At 33.6% G+C, this 14595-nt stretch overlaps 2 protein-coding genes across 5 annotated transcripts in view; one reads left to right on the top strand and one right to left on the bottom strand.

The window, feature by feature from the left end:
- The first annotated feature begins 405 nt into the window (after positions 1-405).
- On the top strand, positions 406-13002 carry LOC132907244 (sodium-independent sulfate anion transporter). 3 transcript variants are annotated; one of them, XM_060960152.1, is made up of 11 exons: positions 406-918; positions 8317-8495; positions 9388-9641; positions 10063-10264; positions 10397-10617; positions 10885-11056; positions 11144-11311; positions 11419-11580; positions 11738-11878; positions 11965-12110; positions 12286-13002. In XM_060960152.1, exons 2-11 carry the CDS (start codon positions 8318-8320, stop codon positions 12640-12642), a joined length of 2001 nt encoding a protein of 666 aa, XP_060816135.1. In that variant the 5' UTR covers positions 406-918; position 8317; the 3' UTR covers positions 12643-13002. The 3 variants fall into 3 exon arrangements, with proteins under 3 accessions (XP_060816135.1, XP_060816134.1, XP_060816133.1); XM_060960151.1 differs by lacking the exon at positions 406-918 and adding an exon at positions 6066-6094 and having other exon boundaries at positions 8317-8477; XM_060960150.1 differs by lacking the exon at positions 406-918 and adding an exon at positions 6066-6094.
- Positions 13003-13479: 477 nt separating this feature from the next.
- Positions 13480-14595, bottom strand: part of LOC132907266 (large ribosomal subunit protein eL32) — a 258415-nt gene continuing 257299 nt past the window's right edge. Inside the window, exons 1-4 of one of the 2 annotated variants that reach the window (XM_060960200.1) lie at positions 14428-14567; positions 14094-14195; positions 13857-14009; positions 13480-13680 (exon numbers count right to left, since the gene is read on the bottom strand). In XM_060960200.1, coding sequence (XP_060816183.1) covers positions 13522-13680; positions 13857-14009; positions 14094-14186 — 405 coding nt within the window. In that variant the 5' untranslated portion in view covers positions 14187-14195; positions 14428-14567 and the 3' untranslated portion in view covers positions 13480-13521. Of the gene's footprint in view, positions 13681-13856; positions 14010-14093; positions 14196-14427; positions 14568-14595 lie in introns of those variants that run through there. The other variant, XM_060960202.1, reaches the window with a different exon arrangement.

The following is a 14595-nucleotide window of genomic DNA, read 5'->3' as shown; positions in this document are numbered from 1 at the left end:
TCGTTGAATCGGCGTAGACACAAACGGAATCGTTTCTATACAAGCGACATTTCTCTCGTGGAAACTTCACATCGAACCTAACCCCGGATCGAACTGAACGCCATCGGCTATCACAGTTGCGGATATTTTTCCAAATCCATCCTTTTACGAACACATTCGTATTCGTTAAATACGCGTTTCGATAACGCTCTACCGGTAATATTTCATCTGTTTCATAAGTATTATGCGTGTTCTTTGCATCTTTGAATGTTTGTAGAAACGCGTATGAATCGATAGTCTAGCGGCAAAGTGTTCTCGAAATTTGCTCGAAAATTCGGGGAAATTTGGTGTGAAACAGAGATCCCGAGAGGCTTTGTGCCTCCCATTGGATTGTTCTCCAGTGACGTTATTGCTTTAAAGACGGGCTACGGAGAAGGGGAGAAGAAGTTACGGCAGAAACTGTCGAAGAAGCACGACGCATTTAAATGGCCGGTCGCGTATTGCCGTGGATTCAGTTTTGTCGCCGGCCTCTCGAAATCGGATTCCGTTTCGCGTATATTTTTTCGCTCGTGCACCGCGCTCACGGTATCCGACCTTCGTCCGACTGTCTCCAACGAGTGTCACGGCACCGCGCCGAGAAGATTTTCAGCGAGGAAAACAGGAATCGAGCTGAAAGTGAGCGCGCGTTCCGCCAAACGACTCGTGTACATATGATTATCCGTTTGCACAGCCGTTGTTACCTCTGGTTCTCGCGTTTTCCATTTGTTCGCGAGTAGAATGTGTCGTGGATGTAAGAACAAGTAACTCTCTCGATCCTTAGATCATCTAACTGGTCGGCCACCAGGCCAAGAAATCCACCTTCGATTCCCCTGAACCACGTTCCGAGACGAGTGACGACCAAACAACCGATCTCGTCGCCTACAACCCGTAGCTTTTTAAGTGAGTTATATCGAGCTTCACGTTGTTTTTCATATCTTTCAAATCAGTCATGTTTCTTCGTTTCTCTTCTTCGGTGAATGATTCGATTCAGTTTCAGTGGGAAACGACGAAACAGAATCGTATCGTCGCTAAGAAGTAACGTCTTGTCGTAAATGACAGATTTTGCGAAATGTTGATCGTTTGTATCGACATCTATTGACGCTTCATTTGTTTAGATGCACTTGTTGTTGGGTGTTTTTTCTTTTCTTTGCATGGAACGAATAAATCACGTTGACTTATTAAATATCGAAATATCACGCTTTCTTATGTACGGGCATATAAATCTACTTGGGATAATAAAAAAACTGGTTCTCATCGGTTGCGGTTACTATAGCGTACCGGGCACGTGTTTCAATGACAGGGAATTTCAATTGCTTTCCGCGCAGCTTCGATGTTAAATAATTCGGAGATGTAGGAACACTTTTCGTTACGAAAGACGACCTGGTGTTATGCTACAGGTATTCTTTTGTTGAAAGTTGATGAATCTAAAGTATTTGTTAAATTGCTGATGAAATATCGTTGAACTAGCGTATAAGCTTAAGTCACGGCAAGAGAATAAAACAAATATTTTTGTATTCGATTTGTTTGTAGGAAAACGAAGCGTGACTTTGTTCGAACGTTTCGCCAAGAGATAAACAATTTCTATAATTAAAAATAAACAAGGGTAGAGGTAAACTAAAGTAGACAGATGTAGCAACATCGATATTGAATCAAATACAATTAAGGGACAACAGTAAACAGAGGAGAAAAAGAATAGGCACAGTTAGATTAGATAGAACGAATTTCTTCAACTCCAGTGTTCTGTAATGTTGTAATGCCGAAGTATGTTGGTTACGTGTAAAAAGGTAAATATTGAACGTTACCGTATCGCGATCGGGTCAATTAATTATCTTTATTAGATCTTGCTCTCGTAGCAACGAGTTTAATTCGTGTCGGTCCTCTTCGTGCCATGTAAATAATGTTGAAATCTCACCAACATATATGTTTACCCGCTAAACATGGGGAGGGGGGGAATTCTTGAAAAATTTCATCGAAATTACTACGTGAAACATTTAACGATAAATTAGATTTACATCGAACATTTGTACATTCGCCAGAATCTAATTAAAATCGCCAAACCCCGAGAAATATTATTATTTAAATAGACAAAATATTAGCTGATCTTACTTCTATACTTCTATATGTAATTTAATTCTACAGATCAAATTGGTTTGCAAGCTAAAAGTAAAAGATTTAAAGTTCAGTCTGATTATAGATCTATTGGATTGGCAACTAAGAGATTGCGGATTTTGTCATTACCATCTAATAACAAAATCCGCAATCTCTTAGTTGCCAACCCAATACATACATGCGAGCGAGCGATTAAATGAAATTTAAATATGAAGCGGATAGGAAAGTATATATTTGGAATATTGAAATTAATTTTAACAACTAATCTATAGTCACGTGCGAATTTTATATTTTTAACGTCTTTGCCTTTCTTCCATTTTTAGTTTTTTCTTTTTTGTTTTAGCGTGAGCTTTATCGAACTATACAGTTGTAAATAAATCTTGAAAATATTCAGTAGAAACGTTGCTATTAAAAATTGTACACAGATCAAGTTTAAATTTCAACGGCACGGCCATTAACTGTGATTCGTTGTCGAAAGCCACGAGTATATCTGACCTCACGATCTATCGCGTCTCCACGATAGTCTCGCTATCGCGATGCAGTTTCTTATTGCTCTTAAATCGTAAATTATCAGCTTGTATTAACAATAACTGTCACGTGAACGAAATTAATACCATTTAATGCTATATCGATGGATACCGATCGAACCGTTGATCTTAGCCTACCGTTACAGCTAACGCATAATTAAATCTAAATACAATGTTTTCCTTTCGTTCCTTAACATTCGGATTATCGTTCTTCTTTATTTCAACAGATATATATCACATTCTTTTTTCGATTAATATTTACATATTAATCGGTAACCGTCAGCTTTCTACCAAGAACGACAAATTAATAAAATATTAATAAAGTTAATAAATTCTCGTTCGTTAAAATAAATCATAGCAGAAATAAAAGTATTCGAAACAAAAAAAAAAGATAGCAATCTTAATATTATTTTTATCGTTGCCATTATTTCATACGATCGTTTCGCGTTTATCGTATAATTTATCATTGTTTTCCGTCTATGAAAAACTGAAAGATGCTAAAATACAGAGAACACGTGACACGCCAAAGTACATCAAATATAAATATTCCAGGTATGATAATCGTTATAATACCTGGCGAAACGACTTTTCGTTTAAATTCTATTCTTCATAAAAATACGATTTTCCATAAATTTACAGGAACATCAAAATTTAACGTCGTTGAAACTTTCACGGGCTAATGAATTAACGAAGCGAGCGGCATGTACCTACGCGTGTAATACGAAGGTATTAGAAAGGAAAGAAAAAAAAGGAAAGAGAGAAAAAGAAAAAGAGGGAAGAGGGTTCCTTTGCGGGTCGAGGAGCGGAAATCGCATAAACACAGGAAGCTAACATTTCTCAAATTTCTTAGTCGTGTATATCTTTGCCACGGTATTTAGAGCTGGTTTTAATCGACTGCAACTAAGCGTTTAAGTAAGATGTCGAGGCGCACGTGCCGCTGAGTAGCGCACATTAACTCCTATTGTACTGGCTGTTGGATGTCTGTATCAAAGGACGCGTTGAAATAGCGGCTCATCTGCAGAAGAAAGAAGAGCCGCCGGTTACACATTCTTATTATTGTTGTACGCGCGTCGATCATCGATAATGATATTTTCCTTGACAGGGTCGTTTACAATTAAGACGTTCGGTTTCTTTTCACGATGACAAATGGTGGGTTCGCGTAGCGACGCTTTGTTCCATCGCGAAGAAAATTTACATGCGGAAATTAGTCCGTGTGTTTTGTCACGGCAAAGCACGGCGGACAGCGGGAAATGGAGATGCGAAGGAAATTTTTCTAGACTGGTTATTGCAGGTAGATTTCACGATATTATAGATGTTTGTTTTAGCTTTAGATCTAGGTGTTTGTCGTAGACTTTACGGTTTCTTCTTAGAAAATCAAGCGGATCTATTGGGACTAAGATGATTTTATTACCGTGTTTATAAAAATAAAAGAGGAAAACACGTAGAATCTAGAGTAGAAAATAATACGATGGAGTAACGATATCGTAAAAGGAAACTCGACATTTAACGTGTTAATCATTCGATTATATTATTTAAAAATATTTATATGAAGCGTAGATCGAAGAATAAGAATTTTCTCTATGCGAATTTCATCTTACGCTATTTTCATCTTACGTGCTCGTACTCGAGAATAATAACGAGCGATGGACTTGCTACTTTGACTTACCGATTTATTTAACGAATTTCTATAAATATTTACATTTCGCATGCACACCTTGACAAAGTAATACCTATGTAAGACAAGGACGAGAGAATTCGAGTTGTATAATTTGAAACGAAGTTACCTTATTCGCATTTTCCGATAATAATGAGTAACACGTTTGGTCTCGTTGATCGTAACGAGTTAATTGCCGAGAAAGCAAATTTATCGAGAAACAAGCCGCGTCTGCGTACCTCGAGATCGAATGCCACTTTGATAGATTTGTATCGCATAGTTTTTTCATAAATCAACGTCGAAGTGAGTGCGCACGGATATTTTGCACTTTCAAGGCAACGGTAACAGTCCGCTGTTGAGGCTGGCCGGTTAACATACGTCGTATAATTTACGGGCGGAGATTGAAACGAGACGGTGAGCCTCGATCCGGTGGTATTCGTGATTTGCATGAAAAACAATGTTCGAGTTGAATTAATTTGCAGGCACGCGGTTCATACCACATATCAAGCCGCGTTGGGAGCCAGCAAATCGGGGGGAGAAACCGCGTGACAGAGTTGATTCAGAAGCACATGATAGCAGAGAATGACCGGTTGCATGAGCGAATCATGTGACACGCGTTCTCTCGTAGTAATGCCTTATTTTCCTACTACCTCTTATCCTTCTTCATTCCCCGCCAAGCCTCGCTTTACCTGGCTGATTGGAAATAAAAGCGCGATATCTTGGCCAACCAAAGATTCCAAGATGCAACCGGGGCGAATTAACGGGCCAGCGTTGCAAATTGCAAAACTCGTTCGTAATTTTACGACTTTTATCGTCGGCTAAACTTACGTCGATTTTTCTTCTTCCGCTTCTCCGGCACATTTTAATCGACTGTTTTTAAAAAGAGCCATTCCGTGGAATCGACTCGTTTGACTCTTAGTTGGATGAATCCTTGAGCACAGAATGGAAATTAGATGCATACGAGATGCTTTGATATTTTAATTTGATTTAAACGCAAATACGTAGGATAAAAGATATTCCAATATTTCGATCGGATCTTCTCGAAGTTAAGGTGTAACATTTCGTTAAAAAACAAGTTAGAATTAACAGGGTGTACGAAGGCTTTCGTGAATGATGATTGTATGTATTTTATAAGAAATTATTTAAATCATAATAATAGGACAATTTATAGACTGAGCGAAGACTTTTACAGATGGTTTGTCTATATTTTATAAGAAATCATTTAAATTCTGAAAAATATATCGCGTTGTGAATCTATTACATTTTTATGAAAAGTTTCCAATTCGTTATTTCGATTATTCTGATAGTTTTAGCGTCGATATTTCGTGTGATTCTCACGAGCATGTTTAAGGTAATAGACCGTGGATTTGTTTACGAGTTACGTACTTTGAATATTTTTTGTATTTATCTGCGCTATATACTTCCTGTGCATACCTGCATCTTTAATTTGCATAAGTGCATAAAAATCCGCAATTCAGTCATCGTTGTGTGATACTCATTGAATAACATATTCTGGAAAGGGAAGCCAGGTGGCACGTTCTGTGGTTGTGGTAAACGCTCGATATTAGATACCAGTCATATTAGATGCAAGGATAAGAGATCAATGGGCATTTACGCAGTTTAACCGTTAGATTTGATAATACGAAGCGGAAAGAGGTAAAATATTTTCTTCGGAAGATCTTTGCCTGATCGAATTTACCACGTTGCGTGGTAATAGCATCGGTATCGAGACAAATATTCGAATATCCTTTGTCAAAGAAGTTATGAATGAAATGGTATTATGCGCGTAAGTATCTTCTGAATTATCTTAAATTCGATAATCAATATTTGTTGGTACTTTACGCCAGTTAATAGTGCGAAGTTTTATATTGACTCTGCCGTTTCTAAGATAAATAAAGAAATAAATAAAACATGTCTTATGAGTATTTATAGGTTGTAAATATACATATTAGCAAGTTCGAGGCGTATGTCGATTAACATTTTTGTATTTAATTAGCAGCCTACGGATACGCTTATGCAAATTCATATTTTCATGGATACATTCAACTAAAACCATGGAATAGAGATTTCATCTACATATTCAAATTCTTTATCACATATGTCTTTATACCTTATGTATATAGAATGTATGTATGTACTTTTGTATTACATATTTATAAATGTACGAACATCCATAGCCAAAATATTTAGCCAAGTACATAGCCGAAGTATTTTTGTATTTTTACACCGGAACATTTGACAAATATTTTGTTACGTAAACGAGAAAATACAACTAGATTCGCATCTATAATTTTGTATTTTTATTCTTGTACGATATTTAAGTGATTATTATTCATTCTCGATTTCAAATACAGATTGCTTGCAAAAAACATGTAGAACGTCACGAAATATTACTGGCTAAAACATTCGATAAAACACGAGATATAAGATTACAATTGCGATCGCAGTTGTATTATATTCGTTTATTTATATTTGTTCTGATACTCATGGAATACCATAATATTATGCACATTATATAATTGTTAAGCAAATGTTTATCGCAGCCAAATATTCGTCACGATCAAACAAGAAGCTGAAAGTAAACAAACACTATGGCATGCTGTCATAAATTCACCTGACGAACGTAATTTATCGTTAACTAAACAACGCATTCATAAGACTCGACTTTCGTAATGTTTCTAATTAAAGAAATATGCCCGAAGGTTTCCAGACGCAAGTCGCCTGTGCCTTTTCGTCAGACACAAGTCTTACATCCTTGAAGTCATCTTAAATCGATTTGACGTTTTCTTGTTCGTTGTGGTACAATGTAATTTGTTTTCGCCATCAATAATATCTGTTAATACATTGCTTCATCTTACTTGTTTACATTCTGTCGTTCTTTCGATTTATGTGGTCCGATTCGTTACGTTGAACTAAATAAAGGCCAATAAAAACTCGTGACAAGTGAGAATCGCGCAGAAAAGCACGTATACTAACTTTAGTTCGAATCACTTAGTCTCAGTCTAATTGAACGAATATCACCAATGACTGTTAAATATACTGTCCCAATTTAACATCATGCTAGCGTACACGATATAGCGCTAAGTATACTTAGTCCAGCCGGACAGAAGTTAGCCAAAGATATAAAACCTTTATAGCCTTATTACGAGACGAGCATGACATTCCATTCTATTCTATAATTAAGATTTTTATGTATTTATAGGAAATTTATACATATGCAGTGTAAAAATGTACATAACGGGGGTGACGTAAGAAACACCTCAAGTATTAGGTCTTCGTTTTATGAACAAATAATAAACGCACAATGTTTTTGTTTTATATTATTTTGTCGAATTACGTACGATCCATTTTGTTCTGTTGAGATAAACACCGCGATATTTCACTGACTTGATTTCACGTTTGTACGAAGGTGCACTGTTGTAGAAAACACGTTTGCGAAAGAAAGACACTTTCCGGACAACCTAACACTTGTTACAGCGCTTACAGTATTTAGCAGGTGAAACAAATTTCGAAAATTTCTATTTAGGTTTCATTAGTTTACGTTTCTTTAGTTGTGTTTATTTATCAATAACATCCACGGTTTATATTAGATATAGGTATGTACCTAATTTAGTTCTATAGAAACATATCAATATTATGAACAGCTTATTGGGGACGAATCAGTCTTAAATGTTGGGTAATTACTTTTTTATGCTATGCATGCCATAATTATCCAAAACAGTTACTTTTTCAAGTGTAACGTGTTACGTTGTAATTTATTATGTAAAGCGTTCAATTTTAAAAAGCTTTCTTTTTTCTTTATTTTACTTGCATATCACTATGCTTCTTTTGATTTCAGTGGTAAATTATTATCATAGCAAAAGGGTAAAATTCCAAGCTATTAAGTTTTATCCATTTTCATGTATACTTTGTGTAGAAATTGATTAAAGAAAGGATGATGTTCGTGGAAGAAAGAAGAAAGATGTTTGATATAATTATACTAATCCACGTGAAATATTGGATTTTCAGGATGAACAAACCAAACGATACGGCAGATGCGACTGAAGACAGTAGAACCGGAGTATACGTGAATCATGGTTTGACCGGCTCTGGGAATAGTTTGAATCTCGATCATTCGAACAGTTCTGAAATTCTACATAGTTCATACGAAAGTCACCAAGAAACACAAGGTTCTTCGGATTTTATCTGTAAGCACATGTAACACTAAAATGACTAATTAATTTACATCTGACGTTATTAATGTGATCACTTGTATATAAAACCACCGAGTAGCTGAAATCCTTCATTTCCTCTTATCATTTCCAATGAATCGGTGATAGTGCAATTCGCAAAGTATACGAATACGTTGTTATAGCAGACACATTAGATCAATTCGCATAGTTAGACGCGTTTCTTAAAAATGGTTAAAAATGGGCGATTCATAGAATCGAAAAGATAACAGAGAATCGTGAAAAATAGTTACGTATTATATTGATTGTATAGTAAATTAAGATAAACCTTAACTTCATATTTTTCTGTTGCTCTGTTATATCTAGACTACGGATATTTATGCATTTCTGAGGAATTTAAAGATTAAGGAATGCACGAAATACACCTAATACGCAGAAATATACAAAGTATTCAATGTAAAATACTCATTGTACATAAAATAAGATCAGACAGAAATTTTTCCACTTACGATTAGATATACGTGATCTAATTACATGTAACTAAAAATACATACGAGTTAGAGGATTGATAGTAATTTAACAACAGATGTATAACAACAACTTATAAAATAAAGTACAAGGGTGAAACTAGACTAAATCAAACTGTCGCCTAATAAGTATACGATAACAAATTGTACGATCGCATTTTCATATACGTATGTACAGCACGCTCAAATTATTACTTTAACAATACGATGTTAAACGATCCCTATAATCTAAAATTAGAACGATTGATCATTCGTTCTGTCTTTAAATGATCATAGATCAACAATTGATTTACTTGTTTACAATCGATGCCTGAATTATTCTTATTATTTTTTAGTTGAACAACCAAAGAATAGTCAATGATATTATTCCATCTTTGTTATAGTGGTAGAAGAGTCTGACGACTACAGATCGGAACAGAAGGATAGTTTTGTACATTCCACGTTATATCAGTTGAAGCGACGTTGTAGATCGGCTTGTACGAAGAAAACCATTTATAAAAGGGTTCCAATTTTAAATTGGTTACCAAGGTATAGTTGTCACGATGGACTTGGTGATCTTGTTGCCGGCGTTACCGTGGGTCTTACTGTTATTCCACAGTCGTTAGCATATGCTAATGTAGCAGGTTTACCAGCTCAAGTTAGTATTCTTCGATAATTACAAAGCTCAGTGAAAAAGTGGTACAAACGCATAATTTTCCAAAGCATCGGATAAGTACAAAAAATAATATATAATCGTATTTACGAGATAATTTTTCTTTATTTATTATATTAATTAACTCGTTACGAATTTCCAAACTTTCATGAGTATGTACCTGTGTACCTATAGTAATATATTTTAAAAGCATACAAATCCTGTGATAGGATTTACAGTTGCCTATCTTTTCAATTTTTTATTATCAATTATCAATTTTCTCAAATTAGAAAATTTTGTCGTTTGCACTACTTTTACTTGCTCTCCGTTGATTTCCATCTTAGTTCGCGAGATGTTCTGTTCACGTGTGTAAATTATCAAACGAGATAAAAATAAGATCGTTAATGAAAGAAATTGTGTTTTACAGTATGGACTGTATGGTAGCTTTCTAGGCTGCTTTATTTATGTTATATTCGGATCTTGTAAAGATACACCGATGGGACCTAGTGCCATCATATCTCTGCTCACGTACCAAACAGTTTCACATCTCGATGCACCATTGCAACACGCGATACTCCTCTGCTTTTTGGCCGGGCTGATAGAACTGATAATGGGTATATTCGGCCTCGGTAAATATCTACAACATATATTATCCGCTTACCATTTACGATAATGATATCGAAATAGAAGAAAATTCTGAATATATAACTATTCCCTTTCGTAAATATACGTATAAGTTGGTTCAATAATATGTGTTTCAGGATTTCTAATTGACTTTGTGTCTGGGCCTGTTAGCTCCGGTTTCACGTCAGCGGTAGCTTTGATAATCATTACTTCGCAAATAAAAGATGTACTCGGCATCCCTGCGAGAGGTTCGCAGTTCATTGAAATGTGGAGAAACCTTGCTGAACATATACACGAAACTTCACCTTGGGACGCTGTTCTTGGAATAACTTGCATTGTGCTCCTTTTATTTCTCAGAGTACGTATACATTATTATACATATGCGATCATATCAAAGAATTATTAACACTTTGATAATGTAAGAATGAATAATTTAAAAAATAATATATTTCTTTATTCTTAAAATTTCATGCATACACATATTTCTCAATTTTTATAGGAAAGAACTAATAATGATGATGACATTTTAAATGCTGTATTATTTATTATATGTATTAAATGCTGTACATAGCATGTAAAATATCTAACTCTCGTAACAGATATTTTGTCTATTTCTCTTTTATAGCTTTTAGCATCGTACAATGTCGGCCCCAAAGAAGAAGAATTGCAAAGTACAAAATATCGCGTGTTAAATAAACTCATATGGTTATTCGGTACATCGCGAAATGCTCTTCTAGTAATATTGTCCGGTCTTTTGGGATACAGCTTTAGAGAAGACTCGCCCTTCAAATTGGTTGGTAAGAACAATAAATTGGCATCGGTTATTGATTATGTAAATATATTACTGACTACATTATTATTAAATATACTAATTTTTTTAACAGGATATATACCAGATGGTATGCCAAACGTACGATTACCACCATTTAGTTACATGAAAGATGACAATACAACGGTGACATTTATCGATATGGCTTCAAATTTGGGAAGCGGTATCCTCGTTTTACCTCTTATCTCGTTAATGGAAGATATTGCCATTTGTAAGGCTTTCTGTAAGTTGATACATCATTTTTATACATTATAAATGTATTCTTTACGTGAATAATAGTACCGCTTTATTATATGCGACAAAAAGGAAAGGTTTTCGTATTTATTTCAGCAACTGGAAAATCAGTTGATGCAACACAAGAATTAATAGCGATTGGAATATCAAACATTGGTAATTCTTTTGTTCAGGCGTTTCCTGGTACAGGATCTCTTAGTAGAAGCGCGGTAAACAATGCTTCTGGAGTAAGAACACCAATGGGAGGCATTTACACAGGTAGAATAGTAATTACTAGAATTATTAATTATTTATTATTAATTGTTAATTTAAAATTATTATAATAGAATTATTAATTATTAGTTACTAGAATTGTTTATATAATTACCAATTTTTTTCGTACATATAGGTCTTACACAATTATCATTTGTTTCAGGTACCTTAGTAATATTAGCCCTTTTTTTTCTCACTCCTTACTTCAGCTACATTCCAAGAAGTACATTAGCAGCAATTATCATAGCTGCAGTAATATTCATGGTTGAAGTTAAAGTTGTAAAACCAATGTGGAGAACTAAGAGTAATAACAATTTAAAATATAAATTGAAAAAGACTATGAACTACTTTCAAAAAATTAATATGTTTTTTAACATTTTATCTTTACAGAATCAGATTTAATTCCCGGACTGGGTACATTTATCGCATGTCTGTTGTTAAAATTAGAGATAGGTATTCTATGCGGTATTGGATTAAATATTTTATTTATTTTGTACCACGCGGCACGACCAAAAATATCCGTGGAAAAACTTACTGTACGTATCTTTCACTTTTTAACTTATTTAATTGTAATATTTCATATATGTGGCTTTAAAAAATTGATTGTATATATTTTTGTTATTTTTATTATTATTGTACGTATTATTTCTTTAGTATTATTTATTTATTCATAGGTTGATGAATATATTTCGACTGTATCTTATGTTACAGACTCGGCATGGCATTCGATATCTCATGCTAACTCCAGATCGGTGTTTAATTTTTCCATCTGTTGATTACGTTCGAAATTTAGTAACAAAATATAGTCAAAGAAATGGGAACATTGCAACCCCGGTTGTAATCGATTGTTCTCATATTTATGGAGCAGATTTTACTGCAGCTATGGTAATTGAAACTTTAATAAAGGATTTTGCATCGAGGGGCCAACCACTCTTCTTCTACAATCTAAAACCTTCAGTTTATGCCGTGTTTGAAGCTGTCGCATCAACTGATTTTGTTGTGTATTATACTCAGGAGGCGTTAGATGATCTCCTTAAAGACAGAGGATACATCAAACAAATTAAATAACGCACATTATTTACGTATATAGAATAACATAATGCAATCTGGATTATCATGTTATTTTACATTGATCGTATAAATGGTAGTCTCATCTTATGAAAAGTTGTTAAACATTTTTCACGATTGTATCATCATAATTAAAATCTACAATTATAGATTTTACCCAAAAATAAAGTATAAGACAAATATTTTTCATTAACGTTCAACGAAACGCGTCAAACGCATATCATCGCATTTTATATTTAAAAATGCATTGTGATTAATGTAATTATTTATATTATATGTATTATAGCACAAACATGTTTTTAATAAATCATTTTTATGATGTACTATACGAAAAGGAAATTATATTTTAATTGCTCACTAGTCACTGGCGTTATTTATAAAAAATAAATGACATAAATGCACTTTATACCGACACTTTTGTGCATTATACGTTACTATAACAAAATTCAAATTTCTATATTTAATGGGAAATAATTTGTGTCATGATTCGATTCTTTCGGGGAACGCATCCTTTAAGACCGAACTTGGTAATAAAAAAGAACACAAGTAGATTACGATATAAAGAAAGTAAATTATAATAAGCATAACAGAAAAAGGATTAAGAGAAGCATTAATTAGATCAATTAATGTATACATTATGTTTCATATTAAAACTATTTTATAAAAATGCATAGATATATTTATATTGTACCATTTTAAGTTACACAAAGAAACATCAATTCTTTTGAAATTTCCTTCAATTTCTGTGCCTCAAAGTATTGTGTCTTAATTACATTTATCTGTGATAGCACTATGGATTGGTAAATATTAGGAGAAAAATGTAAAGTAAAACAAACATACTTTAAATATTTTATTATTAAATCAAGTAAGAATGTGTTTTTATTCATTTTCTTGAGAACGTAATCTTGCACTGCCATTAGTTACCCTTATTGAAAGTTGCTGAGCACGTTCAACAATGGATTTACGTTTCTTACTACTTACTCCATGAGCAATCTCAGCACAGAATTTTCTGTTTTGCATCATTAAAACTTCTAATTCCTACAAACCATCCAAACAATAAATATTAATACAATTATTATACAGAATCACTTCAGTATAAAGATTTATTAAATAAGTCAAAATATAAATACAAGTTACACATTTTTTGATATATAAGAATGTACAATTTTTTATCTATAATTGTTGACTTATGAGTGAAAAATAATTCTTTTTACCTTAACATTGTGTACCAGAACTTTCCTGAAACCAGTTGGTAGCATGTGACGAGTTTTCTTGTTGCTACCATAACCAATGTTGGGCATCAAATATTGTCCCTTAAAGCGCCTACGAACTCTGTTGTCAATACCTTTCGGTTTACGCCAGTTTCTCTGAAGAATTATTTTGTTACCATTTTTAAATCAGTTTTGATAATTGACATTGATAAGTAATAATAAACGATATAAAAAACAAACCTTCAATTTACTATAACGATCACTCTGATGACGAATGAACTTTTTCGTCCTCTTTTTCACAATTTTAGGCCTGTATACCGGTCGAATAGCCATTTTTGTACACTAAGGACATAAATACAATGTAAATTAATTGATATACAGTTATAGAAGCAAATTAATAACAACACATTTTGTCACATATTTTTTAATCGTATAATTGTGACAGTAAATTATTTTTTAAAAATATGATGTATTTAATCAATCTTTATTCATTCATATTAAATTAATATGTATATATTTTATGTTACACGAACGATTTTTAATAAATTTTCGGATTTTCTGTTGAATTACGTACCGTTTCTTACTACACGCCAAACAAAAGAGGTTATGTTGAACTTGGATCACGGTCGTCTAATAAAGTATTGCGTCTAGTGATACCTTATTTAGTGACACACAAAAAGAAACTATAAATACTTGCTGTTCAAGTAAAGTTAGTCAGATATTCTCTTCAATTTACATCGTA

Source organism: Bombus pascuorum, chromosome 5, assembly GCF_905332965.1.
Source record: "Bombus pascuorum chromosome 5, iyBomPasc1.1, whole genome shotgun sequence".
NCBI classification, from domain to species: domain Eukaryota; kingdom Metazoa; phylum Arthropoda; class Insecta; order Hymenoptera; family Apidae; genus Bombus; species Bombus pascuorum.
Note: the sequence above shows the minus strand (reverse complement) of the source record. Positions and strands in the feature narration are given on the sequence as shown.

What these genes read in the sequence shown, in the direction of transcription:
- LOC132907244 (XM_060960150.1), top strand. Translation starts at nt 6,072, where the DNA reads ATGAATGAAATGGTATTATGCGC. An exon ending in TGCTCCTTTTATTTCTCAGA is followed by an intron (nt 10,618 to 10,884) that starts GTACGTATACAT and finishes TCTCTTTTATAG; the next exon opens with CTTTTAGCATCGTACAATGT. An exon ending in TGCCATTTGTAAGGCTTTCT is followed by an intron (nt 11,312 to 11,418) that starts GTAAGTTGATAC and finishes TATTTATTTCAG; the next exon opens with CAACTGGAAAATCAGTTGAT.